Source organism: Natator depressus, chromosome 3 (genome assembly GCF_965152275.1).
Source record: "Natator depressus isolate rNatDep1 chromosome 3, rNatDep2.hap1, whole genome shotgun sequence".
Lineage (NCBI taxonomy): Eukaryota > Metazoa > Chordata > Testudines > Cheloniidae > Natator > Natator depressus.
The window spans coordinates 10,265,750-10,283,720 of NC_134236.1; the positions used below are offsets into that span (position 1 = coordinate 10,265,750).

Sequence of the window (17,971 nt, forward strand, 5' to 3'; positions counted from 1 at the left end):
CATGAACACAGCCCCTTGTGGGACAGGCAATTTATATCCATCAGCAATAACCAAATGGGAGCTGGTGTTGAGGGGTTGTCACTTCCTCCCTTCCCTGGACAGATGGTGGCTATAACACAGGGCGCTGTTCAGGCTCCAGCAGGTACCCAGAGAACCCCACAGAAGATGGAATATTTCACAGCTCAAAAGCTTCCTTGACAAACAGAAATGAATTACATGTGGAAATGATTAGGTATCCTGAACCCCAGGCTGCTAGAGTGGCACCCTGTACCAATGGTTCCAAGCCATGGGTCTGTTTGGCAGTATTGGTGTTTCAGGCTTTTGAAACTAATACCCTAGACCCCCTCTCCTAGCCCCAGTGCTGATGCCCCAGTGCTACCCATTCTTACACTGCTAAGGAGCTTAGGTTACTTCAAACCCTTGTCTTTCCAGCAGTTGGATGTGGAGCAATAAAACTCCTACTGTGGATCAGTGGGATCACAACAGAATTGGAGGCTGAGGGCATTAGTTGGTGTATATAAGATCTTGGCCTGGAAAACTAAACTCTACAACTGAGCAAAAAGGTTGGCAGCTATTGCTGGAATTCAAATAGGGGCACCTTGGTGGAGATGTGTAAATGTACATTACAGAGCCCTGGGCTGAGATAGATTCTCTGACTGTCATTGTCCCAGGCACATTATCCCTGAAAGAGAGGTTTTCTCTGAATCTGCAATTTTTCTAGACTTCAGTGTTATTGAAATGAAACTGCTTCAAGGATATCTCCATTCTTTCCCATCTTATGGATTCTCATTTCATGTAAATTATTTGGCCACTTTTCATTTTAATCCTTTACTGTCATTCTCTGCAAAAGAGATCATTTGGTTTCTTCGCTGAAGGTGTTCAGTGATTACTTGGCTGACAGCTGCCCTTTGTCTAGAAAGTATAATCCCTTTGCAGGATTTAGTTGTGCCTGCTTAATCACTATTTTTCTTATATCTTCTAAGTTTGCTTCATGGCTTTTCTTCTGAAGTTTTAGGGAACTTCCAGTATTGTGAATGGAGTGTTGTCTTGTGGTTACAGCTGTGAACTAGAATTCAGGATTCATGGGTTCTGTCCCTTTCTCTGGGGGGGAGTGTACTCTAATGATTACAACAGGGAACCATAAATGAGGACTCTTGAGTTCTTTTCTGGGCTGTGGCAGGGAGAATGGATGGTGGTAACAACAGGGTGCTCCTAGGCTCTGTTCACAGCTCTGCCAGCAGAGCTGTGGCCAGTGGCAAGTTCCTTAATGTCTTTGTGCCTCAGTTTCCCCATCTTTGAAATGTGTATAATAACACTTACCTACCTTAAAGAGATATTGGGAAGCTTTTAGGGCTTGTCTACATGGCACCAGCAGCGAACTAGGGGGATGTGATTTTGAGAGTACTCTAATGTATTGGATTGTAACTGTCCCATGTAGATCCTGCTAGCACACTCTGAAAAAGTACCTAGTGCGTGGTAACATAGTCCTTTTGCACCTTGTATGCAAGCCCTTAGTTGTTTTGTTTTGTATTATGGTATCACCGATAGGGCCAGATGAGATTAAGGCCCCGAAAGAAGTGGAGGAGGGTGTAGATGTAGCATACAATATTTATAAACCACTTTAAGATCTTTGCATGAAAGGTGTTACAAGAGTGTAGGTTAATATAGTGGGAGTGTGGTTTTTACTGTTAAGGTTGCATAAAATTTTCCATTCTAACCTGTTTTTCGTTGCTTGTAACTTTCTGAGATCTTTGTCTTTTAGACTGGAAAATTTCAGTCTGCTCTGCCTGGAGTAGCTGACAGAATTGCTCGATCAAAGTATAAAAGCTGAACATGGTGGGGAGAAGGAACATTGGGGATTACGAATGTTGATGGGAGGAGCTGTCCAGGAGACTGGATGTGGAGGAAAATGTGAGTTGAGTTAATAGGAGGGGCAGGAATGGAGTTGTACCAGGCTATTAGAGGCTTGATGGGTGAGTGGGGGGAATTCAGATGCTGCATAGGGTTTGAGCTAGAAGGGGCTATGGACAGAGGGCGAGAGAAGTGATCTCTACTAATGCAAACCACCTGTGGTTATTGTGCCAGATCTGAGAGTGAATTTGTCCATTTAAGTGTGAAGCAGGGGGGTTCTAGTTCTGCTTTAAACTTAAATCTCAACAATCTTAACTGACTTCAGAGTAGCAGCCATGTTAGTCTGTGTGAAGTGAGCTGTAGCTCATGAAAGCTTATGCTCAAATAAATTTGTTAATCTTAACTGAGGAGTCGCTCCCAACACCTCCTTAATGCCCACCCTCACCACATCCTGTGCATCCGCCATGAAACTTTGCTATTGGGGTGTCATTTCCTCCTCATGTTGTGAAAAGGGTTAGCTTGTCCAAAGGAGCCTGCTCCCACTCATCACAAGCCTGAGTTCTGTTACGGGTAGCAAGCATTGTTCCCTTTCCAAGGCACCAGAGCCAGCCAGAACATATGGTAGCCTGCAGCTTGTTAATAGTGCATTCAGTGTAGCACATAGCTATGGGCTGAATGAGAGGCTCGCTAATGGCTTCTCCATTTTCTTCTCTTTATTAATATGTCTCCCCGTTTCTCAGATGCGGAGCTTTTCCTGCATTTTTACGTTGGCTTTTGTTTGCTTTTCTTTACTAAGCTTGAGCATCGTCCACCAGGTACAGGGTTGTGGATCATCCAGAGCGTACAGGAGTACAACATCAGGCTGTCACCTTATAATTTTAGTACATGACAGTTTTTCCCTCTCTTTCTAATTTCATGGGGTTTGTTTTATGTATTGTAGATTTTTGGCAAGTATCTGTAAATGAAATAGAGTTTTCACAGGAAACCTAATACAGCTATTTGTGGCAGATTTGCAGACTTAATCTTTGGACTAGATTCTCAAGGGGAATTAGGTACTTAACTGCCCCTTTAGGCACTAAAGTCCAACATTTTGGCATCACTGGCATTCGCAAACCACCCCCATTCAGCTGTCGCCTAACCCTGGAGGCATCTAAAGTCCCGTAGGCACCTACATTTCTGCAGATGTATGTGTACACTGCCGACTAATTCCTGACACTGCCGAACAGCTCAGCACCTAGCTCATGCCTAAGCCCTGGTGGGTTTCTCAAACTAGACGTTCCCCCACCTGTGTCGCCTGATCCTGTAGGCATGCTCTCAGCACACCCAATCCACGAGGAGTAGGAAGGGAGGATGGTGGTAATGATGTCTCCCTAAGACCCAATAGCCCAGTGGGTAGATCACTCACCTGGGATGTGGGAGACAGAGGTTCAAATCCCCAATCAGTGTTGGAGCAGAGCTTTAGGTAGACATTGGGCCAGGGAGAGCCTAGCAGTTAGTGCATAGATTGCAGTCCCTTATACTTCAATAAGAGAGATTGTGAAAGCCACACCACGCAATAGCCTACACCCCACTGGTTAGTATACTCACCAGTGCGTTGGGGGACCTGGGTTCAAGGCCCTGCACCACATCAGGCAGAGTGGGGATATGAAACTGGGTTTCCCACTTCTCAGGTGAATGCTCTAACCACTGGGCTGTTTGGTATCTTTGTGGCCGTGGTAGAACCATCACAATTTTTCATAAGAAAGGGCTGGCTTAGGAGCCTGACTAGAGAGGGAGAATCCCAAGCAGAGGCACCTAACTCCTTTTGAGAGGTGGGACTTCGGCAGCTCCCCACTCAGTGTCTTGGCTTCTGTGAATCCCTTGCCTAGGCGCCTACCTCTTTCCATGCATTGCACAGGGACAGTAGGTGCCTAACTCTCAGTTGTGAATTCCTCTAGGCGGCAGGGTGCCTAAAAGTTAGGAGTTGCAACTCCCAGCGTCTACGGCTATGTCTACACTGTGCACCCTACAACTGTGGGGTAAGCAGTGTAGCCGCTCCTTGTCATCAGGAGAGAGCTCTCCCAGCAACAAAATAAGACCACCCCCAACGAGGGGCAGTAGCTTTGTCGGCGGGAGAATGGCTCTTGCCAACAATGCACTGTTCACACCAGCGCTTTTTGTCGTTAAAACGTTTGTCATTTGGGGGGATGTTTTTCGAACCCAATTACTAAGCCTAACTAGTTTAAAGCTTTAATAAGAGAATTTTAGGACAATATATCACCAACTTAATCAAGCAGAAGTAAAACAGAGAGAGCAGGATAGAGTAACAATCAGTTACCCAGTTCTGGGGTATAGGTAGGCTGTTTTTGTCATCATCAGGTCCATGCTGGTTCTCTCTGATAGGGTCCTGCTTGGCTTCTCCTCCTCCAGCCCCCTTTGTTATACACGCGTCCGTTATACCTTGTCTCGTAACATCAAGCAGGCACACGTTATTAAAACTACCTTATTTATAACCATTCGATTCTAAATATATTTCATACACATATAATAACTAACTCCAAATCCTTCTAACTCATCCATTTTTATTTATCCTGCTAAAACTCTAATTGGTGCCGCCTTGTCTATTTTTTTTAACCAGCTGTCCTTTTATTGCTTTCACATATTCCATTATTTCTTAAAACAGTTATCTTGTCTGCATCTTGTGGCCTTGGTTGACTAGTCCTGTCCAGTCAGAATCCATCCCCCCTAGTCTGTCTTACTAAGGAGAGTTGCATCTGGCTAATAAATCACACATTTGTCTAGTGTGCTTAGCCCTGTTATCTACACCAACCAAGAATCCACTCTAGGTAAGACACAAACCAGCTTCATGATTTTTTTAGCCTTTGAAGTTGTTTTACCAGTGTTTCGAGAGCTGTGTCAGCAAGATACTTACAGGATGCAACAAATTCCTTTACATTTTCGTATTACACTATTAAATATATAATATGTGTTTTTCTAACACAGTTCATTATACATTTCTTTACACTTTCTTTCCTTGTTATTCCCTTTTCGAAAAAAGCCCTGTACAAACACAATCCCCGCAAACAGGAATTTGTAAGGGAGGACAGTTCTGTGCTGAATATTCCATGGTACTGTATATCTAAGGGATGGTATGTTTCAAAGAATGAAAATTACATTGAGTCCAGGCCTGGGAAATTGCCAAATCAAATAAAGCCCTGCAGCCTTTGCTGATGCTTCTGGGAGTGTCCCTGCTGCTGCCTGCATAGAATTTTAGAGGTGGTGAGCACCAGCAATTCCCATTGAAATCAATGGGCCCAAGTCTGCGTCCTTGAAAGTCGGTGGCCGAACTTGCCCTGATTTAAGACAGAATGGCACCAGGCATAGTATGGATTGTAGATGTACGGAGTTTCTCAGGATTCAGGCCCAGATCCTCAAAGGGAGTTCAGAGTTGCAGCACTCAGCATTGCAATGGAATCTACAAAGCTGAGCTAAGCTCCCTGGACAATGAATGGAGAGAGATGGGTGCTTTAAGAATGGGATCCACAAAAGCCAACACATTAGGTGGCTTTCTGCCTAAGCTAGCTGCATGCAGACAAGATGGGTGTGTCATGAGCCCCACCCCTCTCACAAAGTTAGGTGCCTAAATCCAGGCTGCAAAGAGGTCCCTATTTCTGCTTGCAATCCACAGCCTGGAGCCCCACTCCTGGAGCCAGGTGACTTAAGTACCTAACCAGTTTCTTGTGAGAATGAGCTAAGCAGGCACCTAACTCAACCCCAAATAGGAGGAAGCAGCAGTGTATAGCCCAGTGGTTAAAGAACTCCCTTGGGATGTAGGAGACCTGGGTTCAATTTCCCCTTCTCCCCATCGGGCAGAATCCTACCTCTGAATAAAGTGCCCTAACCACTGGGCTATTCTGATGTGGGTCTCTCAGTATCTCCTGTTCAAACTGTTTCACTTTGGATAAATACCTAAATAGACATCGGGGCAGAGAGAGAGAATGACACTGTATCCTAGTGGTTAGAAACACTCACCTGGGACTGAGGAGTCCTGAGTCTGGTCCCCCTGCTCTGGTGATTCTGATTTATCCCAAGTGGAACAACTTCAACAGGGGAGATTGAGGGAGAGCCACATGAGAATATCTCATAGCCCAATGATTAGAGCACTCACCTCAAAGGTGGGAGACCCCTGTTCAAATCCTTTTCTCTACAGCAGGCAGAGGGGGGCATTGAACGTGGGTGTCCCACGTTGCAGATGAGTGCACTGGGCTAAGCATTATGTTGGGGGCCCCCACTGCTGCCACCTCCTCTGGCCAGATTTTGAATGGAACCCAGTCCAAAAGGCATGCTCAGAGCTCACCTACCAGATCAAGTCCCGCAGGCGAGAGAGGTGGGCAAAGCCTATCTTTCCAGGCTTTGTGGGTCACCCTGGGGCTTAGGCAGGAAATAGGCATTCGTACACCTAGAGCAGCAGTTCCTGAACTTTTTGCCTGCATGACCCCATTTTCAGCCTCCCGTGAGCCCAGACAGCATGCAGGATGCCATTACCAAATGTCATCCTCTACACAGCTTGGCCTTGCATGCACCATACCCACAAGGCCATGCTGTGTGGAGCAAAATGGCGTCTGCACACTCAAGATTGCCACAACCCCATCTGCTGATGGCGCAACCTCACTTAGGGTCATGCCCCCTCATGGGGAACAGCTGGCCTAGCGTGAGGCTACAGTGCACATCTCTGGGCGCAGAAACATAGACGCCTAGGAGACTCGCAGCAAAAATGTAAGCACTGAGTGAGGTTTAGGTGCCTACAGGATTAGGTGGCCGCTAAGCCGGAGTTCCGTGAATCTCGGTGGAGCCCAAAACTAGGAGTTGTGTCCCTATGTTTGGGATTTAGGTGCCTACGTAGACCTGGATCTTAGTCCGTAAGAGAGAGACTCAACAAGAAACCTAGAAGAGGAAGGGTGGGTGTGTGTGTGTGTGTGAGAGAGAGAGAGACGGTATTTAGTACCCAAATCACTAATTTCTATATTCTGCTCCTCGCTTAAAAATGTAATTTCAATGGTTGCAGTTGCTCTCTAAGCAAGCAAATCAAATGGATGCACATTAACAGTACTTCTTGCTGTGCGAAATGAGCAATTTATCAAGGAGTAGCCAGCCCGCAGGCAGGGCTCCGATTGTGCATGTAGCTGTAACTACAAAGTACAGGGTGAGTAGCAGGGCTGGAAGGCAGGAAAAGAAAATTCAGGCTGGACATTTACTAAAATTTACTCACAGTGAGGCTGCCTTGGCTGTGGAAGAATCTCCAAAGCGAACTAGGGGGAGCGCTGTTACCTGCTGGTGTTCGCAGGTAGCTTGGGAACGAAATATTACAGGGAACAAAATCATGCTTTTAACAGCAAGGCGACCTAAATTGGTTTAATCCGTTTATTTATATATAGCAACTTTTAGCTGAAAAATCAGGGTATATCGACTATATGAAGTTATGCTGGGAGCAGATGCGCACAAAGATGCGGTGGCGGGGTGCGCACCTGCGTGTGTGTGTGTGTGCTGCCTCCTTAATGAGTCCACTGCTACATAGTCTCCTGGTAAAAATAAAAAGCAAAATTTGTTCCCTTAAATACACAGCAACAATTGTAAGAGTCCATTACCAAGCTGACGGGGGAACTTTTGTAACTCTGACTTTTACTTTTGTAAAATAACCCCTACAAATACAAATATATTCCTAGGATGAAAACTGAAAAGCAATGAAGTGATCCCTGCATATAGGGTCTGAACCAGCACCATTGACTTCAATGGGAGTTTGATTGGGCTTACAGGTTTTAAATCAGTTTGTTTGAGCTTGTTAAGGCTAAGGAAAACATTTCTAATAGTAAAATTATAATTTTTATAGCAAAACTATAGGTATAGTAAAATAATTATCAAAAGCTATAGCACTAAAATGTTACATTAAAATAGTATCTTATTATCCTATAGTAAATTTACAATTGTTAAATTGCAAATATAATTTTAAAAGTGCATACTAGAGTTAATTCATAGTTCTTAGAGTATTACTATGTAGTTCTGCACTCACAGAACCCTTGTAAGAAAACCACTACATTCTCCCACAGTAATGACTCAAAACAGCTGTCGTTATGTGTTTCCTGGTAAAATGTGAAGATTTTGGTGGTCAGTGTGGAAGTAGGTATGTAGTGAATGAGAGATGCTTACTGAACCCTGAGAATCAACATAAATATTGAACATTGTGCACTGAATGAGACGGCTCATGCAGAAAAAATAGTTATCACATAATGGGGGGTGGATCACTTGATGTACCTGTGTTCTGTTCATTCCCTCTGGGGCACCTGGCATTGGCTACTGTTGGAAGACCGGATACTGGGCTAGATGGACCTTTGGTCTGACCCAGTATAGCCGTTCTTGTGTTCTTAATTAAATGAGTAGTGGTGCCTCAGTACTAACTGTGGGGTTTCCTACCATAAGTGCTTCACTTTGCAATAGTATCTTTGGTATTTGCCGCATTTTCTATTTTTTCATACATACTCACTTGCTATAGGGAACAGTGCAAGTGTGGCGGTGACATTTGGTTATCTAAGGTGATTGAGAAGGTTTTAAAGGGGAACTGTGTGTTCACATGTAATACATAAACATGCACATACTGTTTAATATAAAACTTAATGTGTCTGTAGTGTCCCTTTAAGACCAGTGCATTTACTAGCCATTGACACCTTTTAGTGAAGCTGTTTTGGTGCATTCGTGTTTTGATTTCTGAAAACCTTTTTTTTTCCTGAAGTTACTTCAATGAGAATCAATATCCTGATGAGGCAAAGAGAGAAGAAATTGCAAATGCCTGTAATGCAGTTATACAAAAGCCAGGTAAGGACCTGATCACGCTGTTCTTCTCAAAGGAGTCTGCAATTAGATTTCAACATCTCCTGCTAAATTCAGCAAATCTCATTTTATGGCTGTTACTAACAATTTAGTGCTCTCAACCAGTAGTAAGTTTTTCCTAGAGTGCTGTATGGCTCGTGTCATTCACGCTGCTGTACTTGGATGAACATGAGGGCTAATGTAGTTTTCAGACCAAAACACTGATGTCTGAAAGTTAAATTTCTACTAATTAAAATAGTAGAGAGCTAGATGTGAAGTTCAGCATCAGAACATTTCATATATACAGGGTCAAGTGGGGTATCCATAGGAAAGGGAACAAATTTCAGAGATTTGCATTCTTTAAAGCCAATTATTTTTAGTTTACTTTTACAAATATGTGCGATTCTTATCTAAGGATCTCAAAGCCCTCTACAAAAGTGGGTATGTGGCATTATTATTATTGTTATTACTGATCTCATTTTAAGGATGGCGAAATGTAGGCACAGAGAGGCTGTGACTTGCCTACGATCACATGGTGTATCCTTGGCAAAGTAGGGAGCTCTGGTCTCCTGATGTCCAAGCTTCTCTATAGCTTCTAGACATGAACCTGCCCTGTAGGTTGTGTGTGTTAAATTGGAGGATCTCATTTCCCTTCCCCCCCACCCTCCTTTTCCCAGCATCTTCTCCGTTCTTCCTGCTCCTGTGATGGTAGGAAATGAGAAATGGTACCTGGAACGGAGTGTGGGTATCTGGTTTAGTTTGAAGCAGTGAGCCCACCTGCCTTTGCTTAGTTGAAATAGTAGAACATACCCAAACCTTGCAGATAACACATTCTGCAACGTTTGTTTACAGGAATTAAAAGTAATGCAATAAACCCAAAGGAGAAATAAAGAAAAGCTAGGACGAGACGTCCTAACATATGAGACAATTTTAGCATTAATGACTATAACTAGTAGGGAGGCAATCTAGTCGAGTGGACGGACCATTGTATTGGGGGCTCAGTATCCTGGGGTTCTATTCCCAGCTGTGTCACTGACCTGCTGGGTGACCCTGGGAAAGTCACTTCCCTGCTCTGTGCCTCAGTTTCCCCATCTGTAAAATGGAGATAATGATAGCAACCCCTTTCTAAAGCACTTTGAGATCAGCTGATGAAAAGTGCTATATAAGTTGTTGTTATTACTATTACTAGATCTTCTCTCTGCCATCCTCATATCTCACTTCTTATTAATGTTTACTCCCTTTTCTACGGCACTCACTACCTTTACACCTCAGACTCAGTAACCAAATTAGCCTCACATTATCCCTATGAGGCGGGAAAGTATTATCCCCAATTTACCTGTGGAGAATTGAGGCACGGAGAAGTGAAGTGATTTGACCAAGGTCATGCACAAATTCTGTGGCAGAGCTGTAAATTTAATCCTGGTCTCCTGAATCTCAGTACCTGAATCGGAAGAGCAGCTTTGCTCGCTATCACAGTTTAGGACTGAGCTGGCTGTAGTTGCAAAGAAAAGCCCTGCATTTCATTTGTGAACTGTTCTTATGTAGTTCCACTCTCTAATGCTGTCTACTCTAAGTTTCAAGGGTTTATCACTGGGCAGGGATCTGCTGATCTTATATGCATGTGCAAAGTGTCATCCATACCTGTGAAACCCAGTAAACAACTGTGTGTTTTCTACTGTATATTTTCACAGGCAAAAAGTTGTCCGATTTGGAACGAGTTACCTCCCTTAAAGTGTACAACTGGTTTGCCAACAGAAGAAAGGAAATCAAGAGAAGAGCCAATATCGGTAATGTATCCGAGAACCTGCTTTCAGACAACCCGAAGGGCTTAAGTAGATAGGCCAGCTCGAGGGAGATGGAGAGTATAAGATTGAATTCTATTAATGCAAATGGCTAGGAGCTCCAAGCATTTTTAATAGTCAGTTAAAGCACTTTTTAAAATAAATCTTTCACCTTCTCAACATTTCTAAACTATCATCGGGGACTCAGTTTACAAATGTCAGTAGTAGGACAGGAAAAATGATTTAGTGCTCGGCTGTCACTAGAGGACCTAATTTCTGTTTTAAGTCTGAATCTGATCAATATAGAAGGATTCATATTTCCCTAACACCAGATTATTGGCCCAGTCCCATTAGATGTCCCAAATGAAGCAAGAGAAGCAGTAATTTCTGCACTGGGGATAGGGGAAATTCAAAATGTACTGAGTTTAAAACCTTTAAAGTGTAGTCCCACTCTGAAAAGCGTCAGGGGGAAAGGGGAAGCGATTTTTAAAAAAGGGGTCTTTGTGTGTAAGTTTCTTGCCTCAGTAATGTCTAGCTCAAATGTACTCATTTTACAAGTCAAAATGGTGGTGTTTTTTCTTACTGCCAACCCTGTAAGATTCCACTGAGATCTGAAAGTCAAGATGGGTTCTTTACATCTCAAATTCCATCACCGTACCAAGGATTCTGCAGGCCAAATTCTTCCTTCGGTTACCCCGTGCCACCTATTGCCTTCAGTGGGTTTGCAGAGCCATAACTGATTGGAACATAGTAAACAATTCTGTTGACGGTGTGCAAGCTGGAATAGGATACAGCTCACAAACTTAGCTGTGTTGGTTCTACAGACTATACAAAGTTTCGAGCTTCAGACCTGAAGAAGAGCTCTGTGTAGCTCGAAACCTTGTCTACCTCACCAACAGAAGTTGGTCCAATAAAAGATATTACCTCACCCACCTTGTCTCTCTCATATCCTGGGACCAACACGGCTACAGCAACACTGCATGCACAAAGGAGAGTCTGTCCATTATAGACTAGATGGGGAAGAAGGAAGGTTTGATGATTAGACATGAAGAATGGAAACAATTTTGTGGGGCAACAGAGGTGAACACTCAACACCCACCCCAATTGTGGAGAGTTGAGAGGAGGAGGCCAAGAATTGACCTTGCTAGTCCATTTTCTTCAAATGCCTAAAAATGGATTGTCTTTAATTCTGGTAATGCATTAGATAATTTAGGGATCCATTTGCTTTTTTCGAAGAAGCAGCAATCCTGGAGAGCCATGGCATAGATGTACAGAGTCCAGGAGGCCATTCCAATAGCGATGACGTCGATGGGAATGACTATTCAGAGCAGGTAAGAATCTGAGCTGAGCTGCATGGCCCCAGATGGGAGACCCCGCATGTGACACTTCAGCATCATGGGGCCTTGTACCTCTCATGAGTCAGACTTCCTTCTTTTTTTTTTTTCTTTCATGTAATTTTAATGGGGAAAGTGGAAGAGCACAGCTCCCCTGTTGAATGTGTGAGAAACCAGTATTCACCCACTTGGATTTATTGTCATACAACAGGACACTTGGCAAGTACGCAATGGGGAGGAGGAGGGAAGATGTTCAGAGGGAGGCAGAGAAGCAGAGAAGGTAGAAGAAGACAGGAGGATCTGCTCCAAACAAGCAAGTGACACCATTCACACAACACACAATGTTTGAAAAATGCTAGGACAGTGTTAACTCAAGCTACGCACCATGCATAATTCAAGCTGTCCTTATCTCTGGCACTGGTACAGTGGTTAACCTTCAAGAAAGGATGTACAGATCTTTAACCATTTCTGCAGTGTGTTGGCACAAACATGCTTCCCTGTGACATCAGGCACCCATGTTCTTATCCCACCTCTCCTTCTCCATCTTCCCCTGCAGAGTCAATGGTGACTAAGTCCATTTTGGATAGATTCACTTGACATCATTGGCCTTGCTGAACAGTTCACTTAGATGGTTCTGCTTCCTTTGCTCCTTGTGTTCATGCTGCCACACCCAGGTGTCTGGGTTTTGTTGGGGTTTTCTTAATAGGCCATCCCTGGAAAGAAGTAGGAGATCTCATCTCCATGTGGTTACTAGGAGGCCAGTATCCTGGAGTAGCTACCCCAGTAGGCTCAGCCCAAGTCCAGTGGGACAGTGATTGGGTGAGAGGTGCTGGCATACCTGCTCTGTTTTCACCATCCTTGAAGCTGCTGCTGTTTCTTTGGTGGAGGACGAAGATCCTTTTCTAGACCATCTCTGGGAGTAGTTGGTGGAGCTCTGCTCCGTATGGCTGTGCAAGGTCAGAATCTCCTAAATAATTGGTGTGATATATTTTGAAATTGCAGCCAAGCACATTTAATTGCATGCCTGTCAGATAGAGGAATTGATGGCTTAGCAGATGCATTGTTTAGAATTCCAAACCATTTCTTTCTTTCTGCATTTTTGTATTATCCAACATATTTTTGGAAAGAGAAATAATTTGCTTAATTGCATTAAAATTCTCTGTTCAGAGTCCTTAGACATTGCAGTTCTCAATGATCTAGCCCAGACTCCACTGTAAAGGATAATTAGGCATTAAAAGTTAAATGGATTACTGTGGAAAGCTGTCCTGATGACCATTTAACACCCATTCAGCCGTTAAAACCATAAAATCTGTGTTTCAGAGTATCGTTCAGACTCCAGAAAACTTTAAAACATAAAGTTTATCCAATTACCATTAAAGTTAATAACATAACGTTAATACAACTTCAGAGGGATTGTGTTTTTACACTTTCTCGGCATGATCTAGTTCACTTAAATGACTTTTAGGGTCAGGTATTCAAAAGCATGCATACAAGTTCTGATGTGCATGTGGGGTTTTGAACATATGGCCCAAAATTCATGGCAAATTAAGAGATTCTGTTAAGCAGCCTCAGGAGTTTACTGAAAACTGGCATTTCTGTCCCACCAGCAATCACCACCTGCCATCTTGATTTAGAAATGATACTGTTGCAAATTCTTCATCATGGGCCTGATGTAATAATGACAAAAATATGTAGCATTTTTGCTCTCTAAAATGCTGTAAAAATATTAACTAATTCTCACAAGACCTCTGTAAGGTAAGTAAGTATTTTTACCCCCAGTTCAGAAAGGTGGGAAGCTGATGCCAGGTTTGCCCAAGGTCCCAGAAAGAGTTGGTTTTTAGATTTAGGATTAGAACTTGGATTTTTGTGGTTGGGTTTAGTGTGCGGGTACTGGGTGACGTTAGTGGTCAGTGATGTACAGGAGGTCAGAACAGATGATTTGCTGTTCCCTTCTGGCCTTAAACTCTATGACTTTGTCTTATTCCTAGGACCCTACCACATTCACGGCCATGAAAAATGCGTCACGGATCATGATATCTGTGGTTTTGTGTGCTTTTACCCTATACCATACAGATTTCACAGGGGAGACCTCAAATTGGGGGTCCTGACCCAAAAGGGAGTTGCAGGGGGTCGCAAGGTTATTTTAGGGGCATCACAATATTGCTACCCTTACTTCTGCGCTGCCTTCAGAGCTGGGTGGCCAGAGAGCAGGCCTATAGCAGCGAAGTTTCCTCATATTCTTCGTATTTCACAGCAACCACACATCCTGAACAAGTAAACTGTTGTCCTGTTAAAATTAAGAGGCTTCTTTTTAGTGTTTAGAGAAAAGACACAGAGGAAAATATGGTGACAGCTCTGTTTGACGTTGCAGTGCAGGCAGCAGTAAAACCCGCAGGTTTTCACTATTTAATTAAATGAGGTGTGGCATGTAGCAGGAAGGCTGGCTAGACTGTGTGATCTGCTGTGGCAGTTCCTGCATGAGGTCATTTCACCACCTTTTTTATCTGTCTGGGACATTTTCAGCAGCTGGTTTAGTGCTCAATTGTCTGTAGGGGTATCCCTATATAAAATAGAACCTATGTATATATGTGTTACTTCTATTTTACACTAAATCACTCTTACCTTATTATTTAATACATTCCTCACTAAGCTTGCGTTTAGCCAGTTTTTATCTATTGAAAATAAACGTGAATCTCCACGCCTTGCCCTGCCCATTTCAATGAACCTGTGTTTGCCCAGTGAATGACATTTTCTTAAAAGGAGTCCATGTTTCTTTTCAACCCTACCCAGTTAGCAAAAGTGTAATTGCGGCCCTTAGTTAACTGCTCACTTTAAAAACTCTTTCACTCAGACTGAATGCTCACTAATTAACAACGCTTCATCTTTTTCCTTTCTGCATACACAGGATGACAGCACTAGCCATAGTGACCACCAAGATCCCATTTCATTAGCCGTGGAAATGGCAGCAGTAAACCACACCATCTTGGCATTGGCCCGGCAAGGAACCAACGAAATCAAGACAGAGGCCCTAGACGACGACTGATACAAAGAAGGGGGAGGGTCAAAACAAGAAGTAACTTAGTTTTAGACGTAGCACCTTAGCAGACTTTCCTCGGTCCTTAATATGTGTTCTTCTTACAGTATAACTTTGCAGTTTCTTGTACGTCAGTTAGCTGTTAGGGTCTTGTTCTGTGAAGATGGCATGGTGCCCTCAGCCTTTGCATATACTCTCTCAGTATTAATTCCCAGTAAATAATCAGTCAACCAACCAACCTCCCTCTCCCAGCCCCAGTGGCTCGAAAATCTTGCTGCTTTGTCTTAGCATTCCAAGAAAGTGCTTCCAGGTATTTTAGAGAGCCCTCAGTTCCAAGTCTTAGGCTACATGTCAAATCTTGGATACCCTTAGACAGCATGTAAAACTAGTCTATACGCTTTTCCTTCTCCAAGACTGAAAGGATGGAAGCTGAGGTAGAGGCTCAGGGTCGATGGACACCATATTGGGAGTATCAACAGAGAGTAAAAAGAACACTAGAAACCCCACTTCAGCATGGGAATAAGTGATTTCCAGCTGCAATAAGCCGTGCCTCACTGGTCACACAGTGACTTGATATACTTCTTTTGGGTACTGCGCTGAGCATGTCCACGGGAAACATATTCACACATTTCGGTTGATGCTCACATATTCAACACAGACATCCTCTACTCTCACAAGCTGCATGGCTTAGAGGATAAAATACTGCCTTCTGCCTCTGGGACCATGATAGAAGCCCAGCCTGGGATCACATGAAAAATGAGCTGAATGTCTAATGGATGGCAGTCCACTTCTCAAAACCACTATTCATTATTTGGCACATCTAGCAGTGCCTGCTCCGAAGAGGTCTAGACTCTATCGATCTGTCATAGAAGTTGCGTTACCTTTTGTTCTTCCTCTCACCTTTCCCCCTCCAGCCCCTCTCAAAAGCAATGTTTTCAAAAAAAGGGATTAAGATACTAAATGGGTGAGTTTGTACAAGTCTGTGTAACTACTGCCTGCAATCCCAACAGGCCTGAAAGGTTATTGGAGGACTTTGGTACCTAGTTTCTGCTAGTTATCAACATGGCATAAATATTCACCCAAATATGAACATTTCTTAAAAGGCAGGAAGATCTCCTCCTTGAGATATAGGGTGTAACGCTTTTGTGTTCTCTTTACTCTGTCCTTGTTAAGGTGTGAGAAAGCTATACTGCTAAGACAATTTAATTAATAATGGGAAGCCATATTGATAATGGATGTGGTAATATTTGTAAAGCAAACCTACTTTAAGTAGCAGAAACTAACGGAATTGTTTTTCCTTGATCATATGTAGCACTTTTGTTACTTTTTTCTTAAAGATATTTATATTTGATAAATCTTTTTTTTATCATTTGAGAATTCAAAATACCAAACGACAAACTTGCATTACAGAGTCACCCTGTGATCACCTTGTCATCTAGTATCTAAATGATGAACTGTGTATGCATCTAAGAAAATTACATCTGCTGGCATTGTGTGGAAGTGATCTCATGGCATCCTGATAAGTGATATGTCGCTGCCGGTAAGAGGAAACTGTTCCTTGGAAGTAGCACGGGATGCGTTAGAGACGGTCTAGGCTGCATTATATCTTTGAAAAAATGAATACATTTATATAGCATTGCCATGGCATTCCATTTTATCCTCCCTGCTATATGGAAATAGTTTAAGAGGGAAGATGGCTTTGTTTTGAAGCGTGGCTTTCCTTTGTCTTTTGTTCATTTTTAAAGGTGAAGGGAAGTTACTATGACTTGTTTAGTTTTTATTCCTTCCCATCTCCTCCTCATCCCCCAGCTTTGCAAGATGGTTGTAACTTGAAACCCTCAGATATAATTGCAAGCACTTAGAAAAAGAAAGAAAGAAAAAAAGATGAAATTGTGGCACATCAGCAGGGTTTTAGCCAGCCTTAAACCCCCTGAAGGTAAAGACTAACTAGATCATCTTTCAGAATAACAGCCGTGTTAGTCTGTATTCGCAAAAAGAAAAGGAGGACTTGTGGCACCTTAGAGACTAGCTAATTTATTTGAGCATAAGCTTTCGTGAGCTACAGCTCACTTAACCACTGTAGCTCACGAAAGCTTATGCTCAAATAAATTGGTTAGTCTCTAAGGTGCCACAAGTCCTCCTTTTCTTTTTAGATCATCTTTATGTCTGCTAATCTTGTGAAAGCTGTTTAGGTAGATGTGGGGGAGTTGGCACCTCTTTGTCCCTGTGACTTTGAAGATATATAGGCAGGGCTTGGTCCAGTCATTTATTTATGGATTTCACTGGAAAATATATATGCTTTCTTTAGCAGTAGATCACTGAAGCAGAATGGAGCTGTCTTTTTCTGTTTTATTGTATTTCTTGAGTAGGCGAATTCATGAATAGTGTCAGAATAGACTCAGGAAAGAACGAAATTGTTTCAGTCATCATTGCAGTGTTCTTTCTTTGTTTGTGTGTGTGTGTGTGTGTGTATGAATCTTTCGGTACTAGCGAGCAAGAGCGGGGGAGGGGTGTTTTTGCGCCGCAGGATGATCCAGCAAACTAGCTTCAGTGGAATTTTACCTACTTATTCATACTACAGTCATACACAGAGCTGACAAGAAACCACCACAATTTATTGCAAGGAGATTTTAATAATCTATGGCCTCTTTATGCTGATATTTCCACCAGGGTTTGTTCTAGCTGTTGCATTTTAAAGAATCAAATCAAACTGATAGCTGCACTTACAAAATAAAGATTGCTTACATTTTACCTTTAAAAATTCATTGTTTAAAACAAACATCTATTTAGAGCATTAAGAAAGAATAACACCAATACAGTAAAGGCCAGATCCTGACCTCTGTTGCACTGGTGTAAATTTGAAATAACTCCACTAAAAATAATGGATTTACACCACTGTATAGAAGAGAATCTGGCCTTCACTCTGTCTAGCACCGTCTTACAGCTCCTGTGTCTCATAACACATCAAAAAGAATAAGCAGATGAACAACTTGTGTATCATTAGAGATCAGTGGGTCTTCCATCCTAAATTGCAGCTTACCGGTAAACAGCAGTCTTCCCCGCACCAGAGGAAAAGCATAGGCTGATTCAGTAGGTAAGAAATGCCTTCGGTGAGCCAGGTGCGACATAGT

General features: G+C 42.9%; 1 protein-coding gene across 7 annotated transcripts in view; it reads left to right on the forward strand.

The window, feature by feature from the left end:
- The window catches only part of HMBOX1 (homeobox containing 1), a 144,256-nt gene extending 127,391 nt beyond the window's left edge, over positions 1 to 16,865 (forward strand). For 2 of the 7 annotated variants that reach the window (XM_074947411.1, XM_074947417.1), the window contains 5 exons: positions 8,615 to 8,697; positions 10,383 to 10,478; positions 11,709 to 11,803; positions 12,018 to 12,119; positions 14,712 to 16,865. In XM_074947411.1, coding sequence (XP_074803512.1) covers positions 8,615 to 8,697; positions 10,383 to 10,478; positions 11,709 to 11,803; positions 12,018 to 12,119; positions 14,712 to 14,849 — 514 coding nt within the window. In that variant the 3' untranslated portion in view covers positions 14,850 to 16,865. The remainder of the gene's footprint in view (positions 1 to 8,614; positions 8,698 to 10,382; positions 10,479 to 11,708; positions 11,804 to 12,017; positions 12,120 to 14,711) is intronic. The other 5 variants (XM_074947412.1, XM_074947413.1, XM_074947414.1 and 2 more) reach the window with 5 other exon arrangements.
- Positions 16,866 to 17,971: the final 1,106 nt, after the last annotated feature.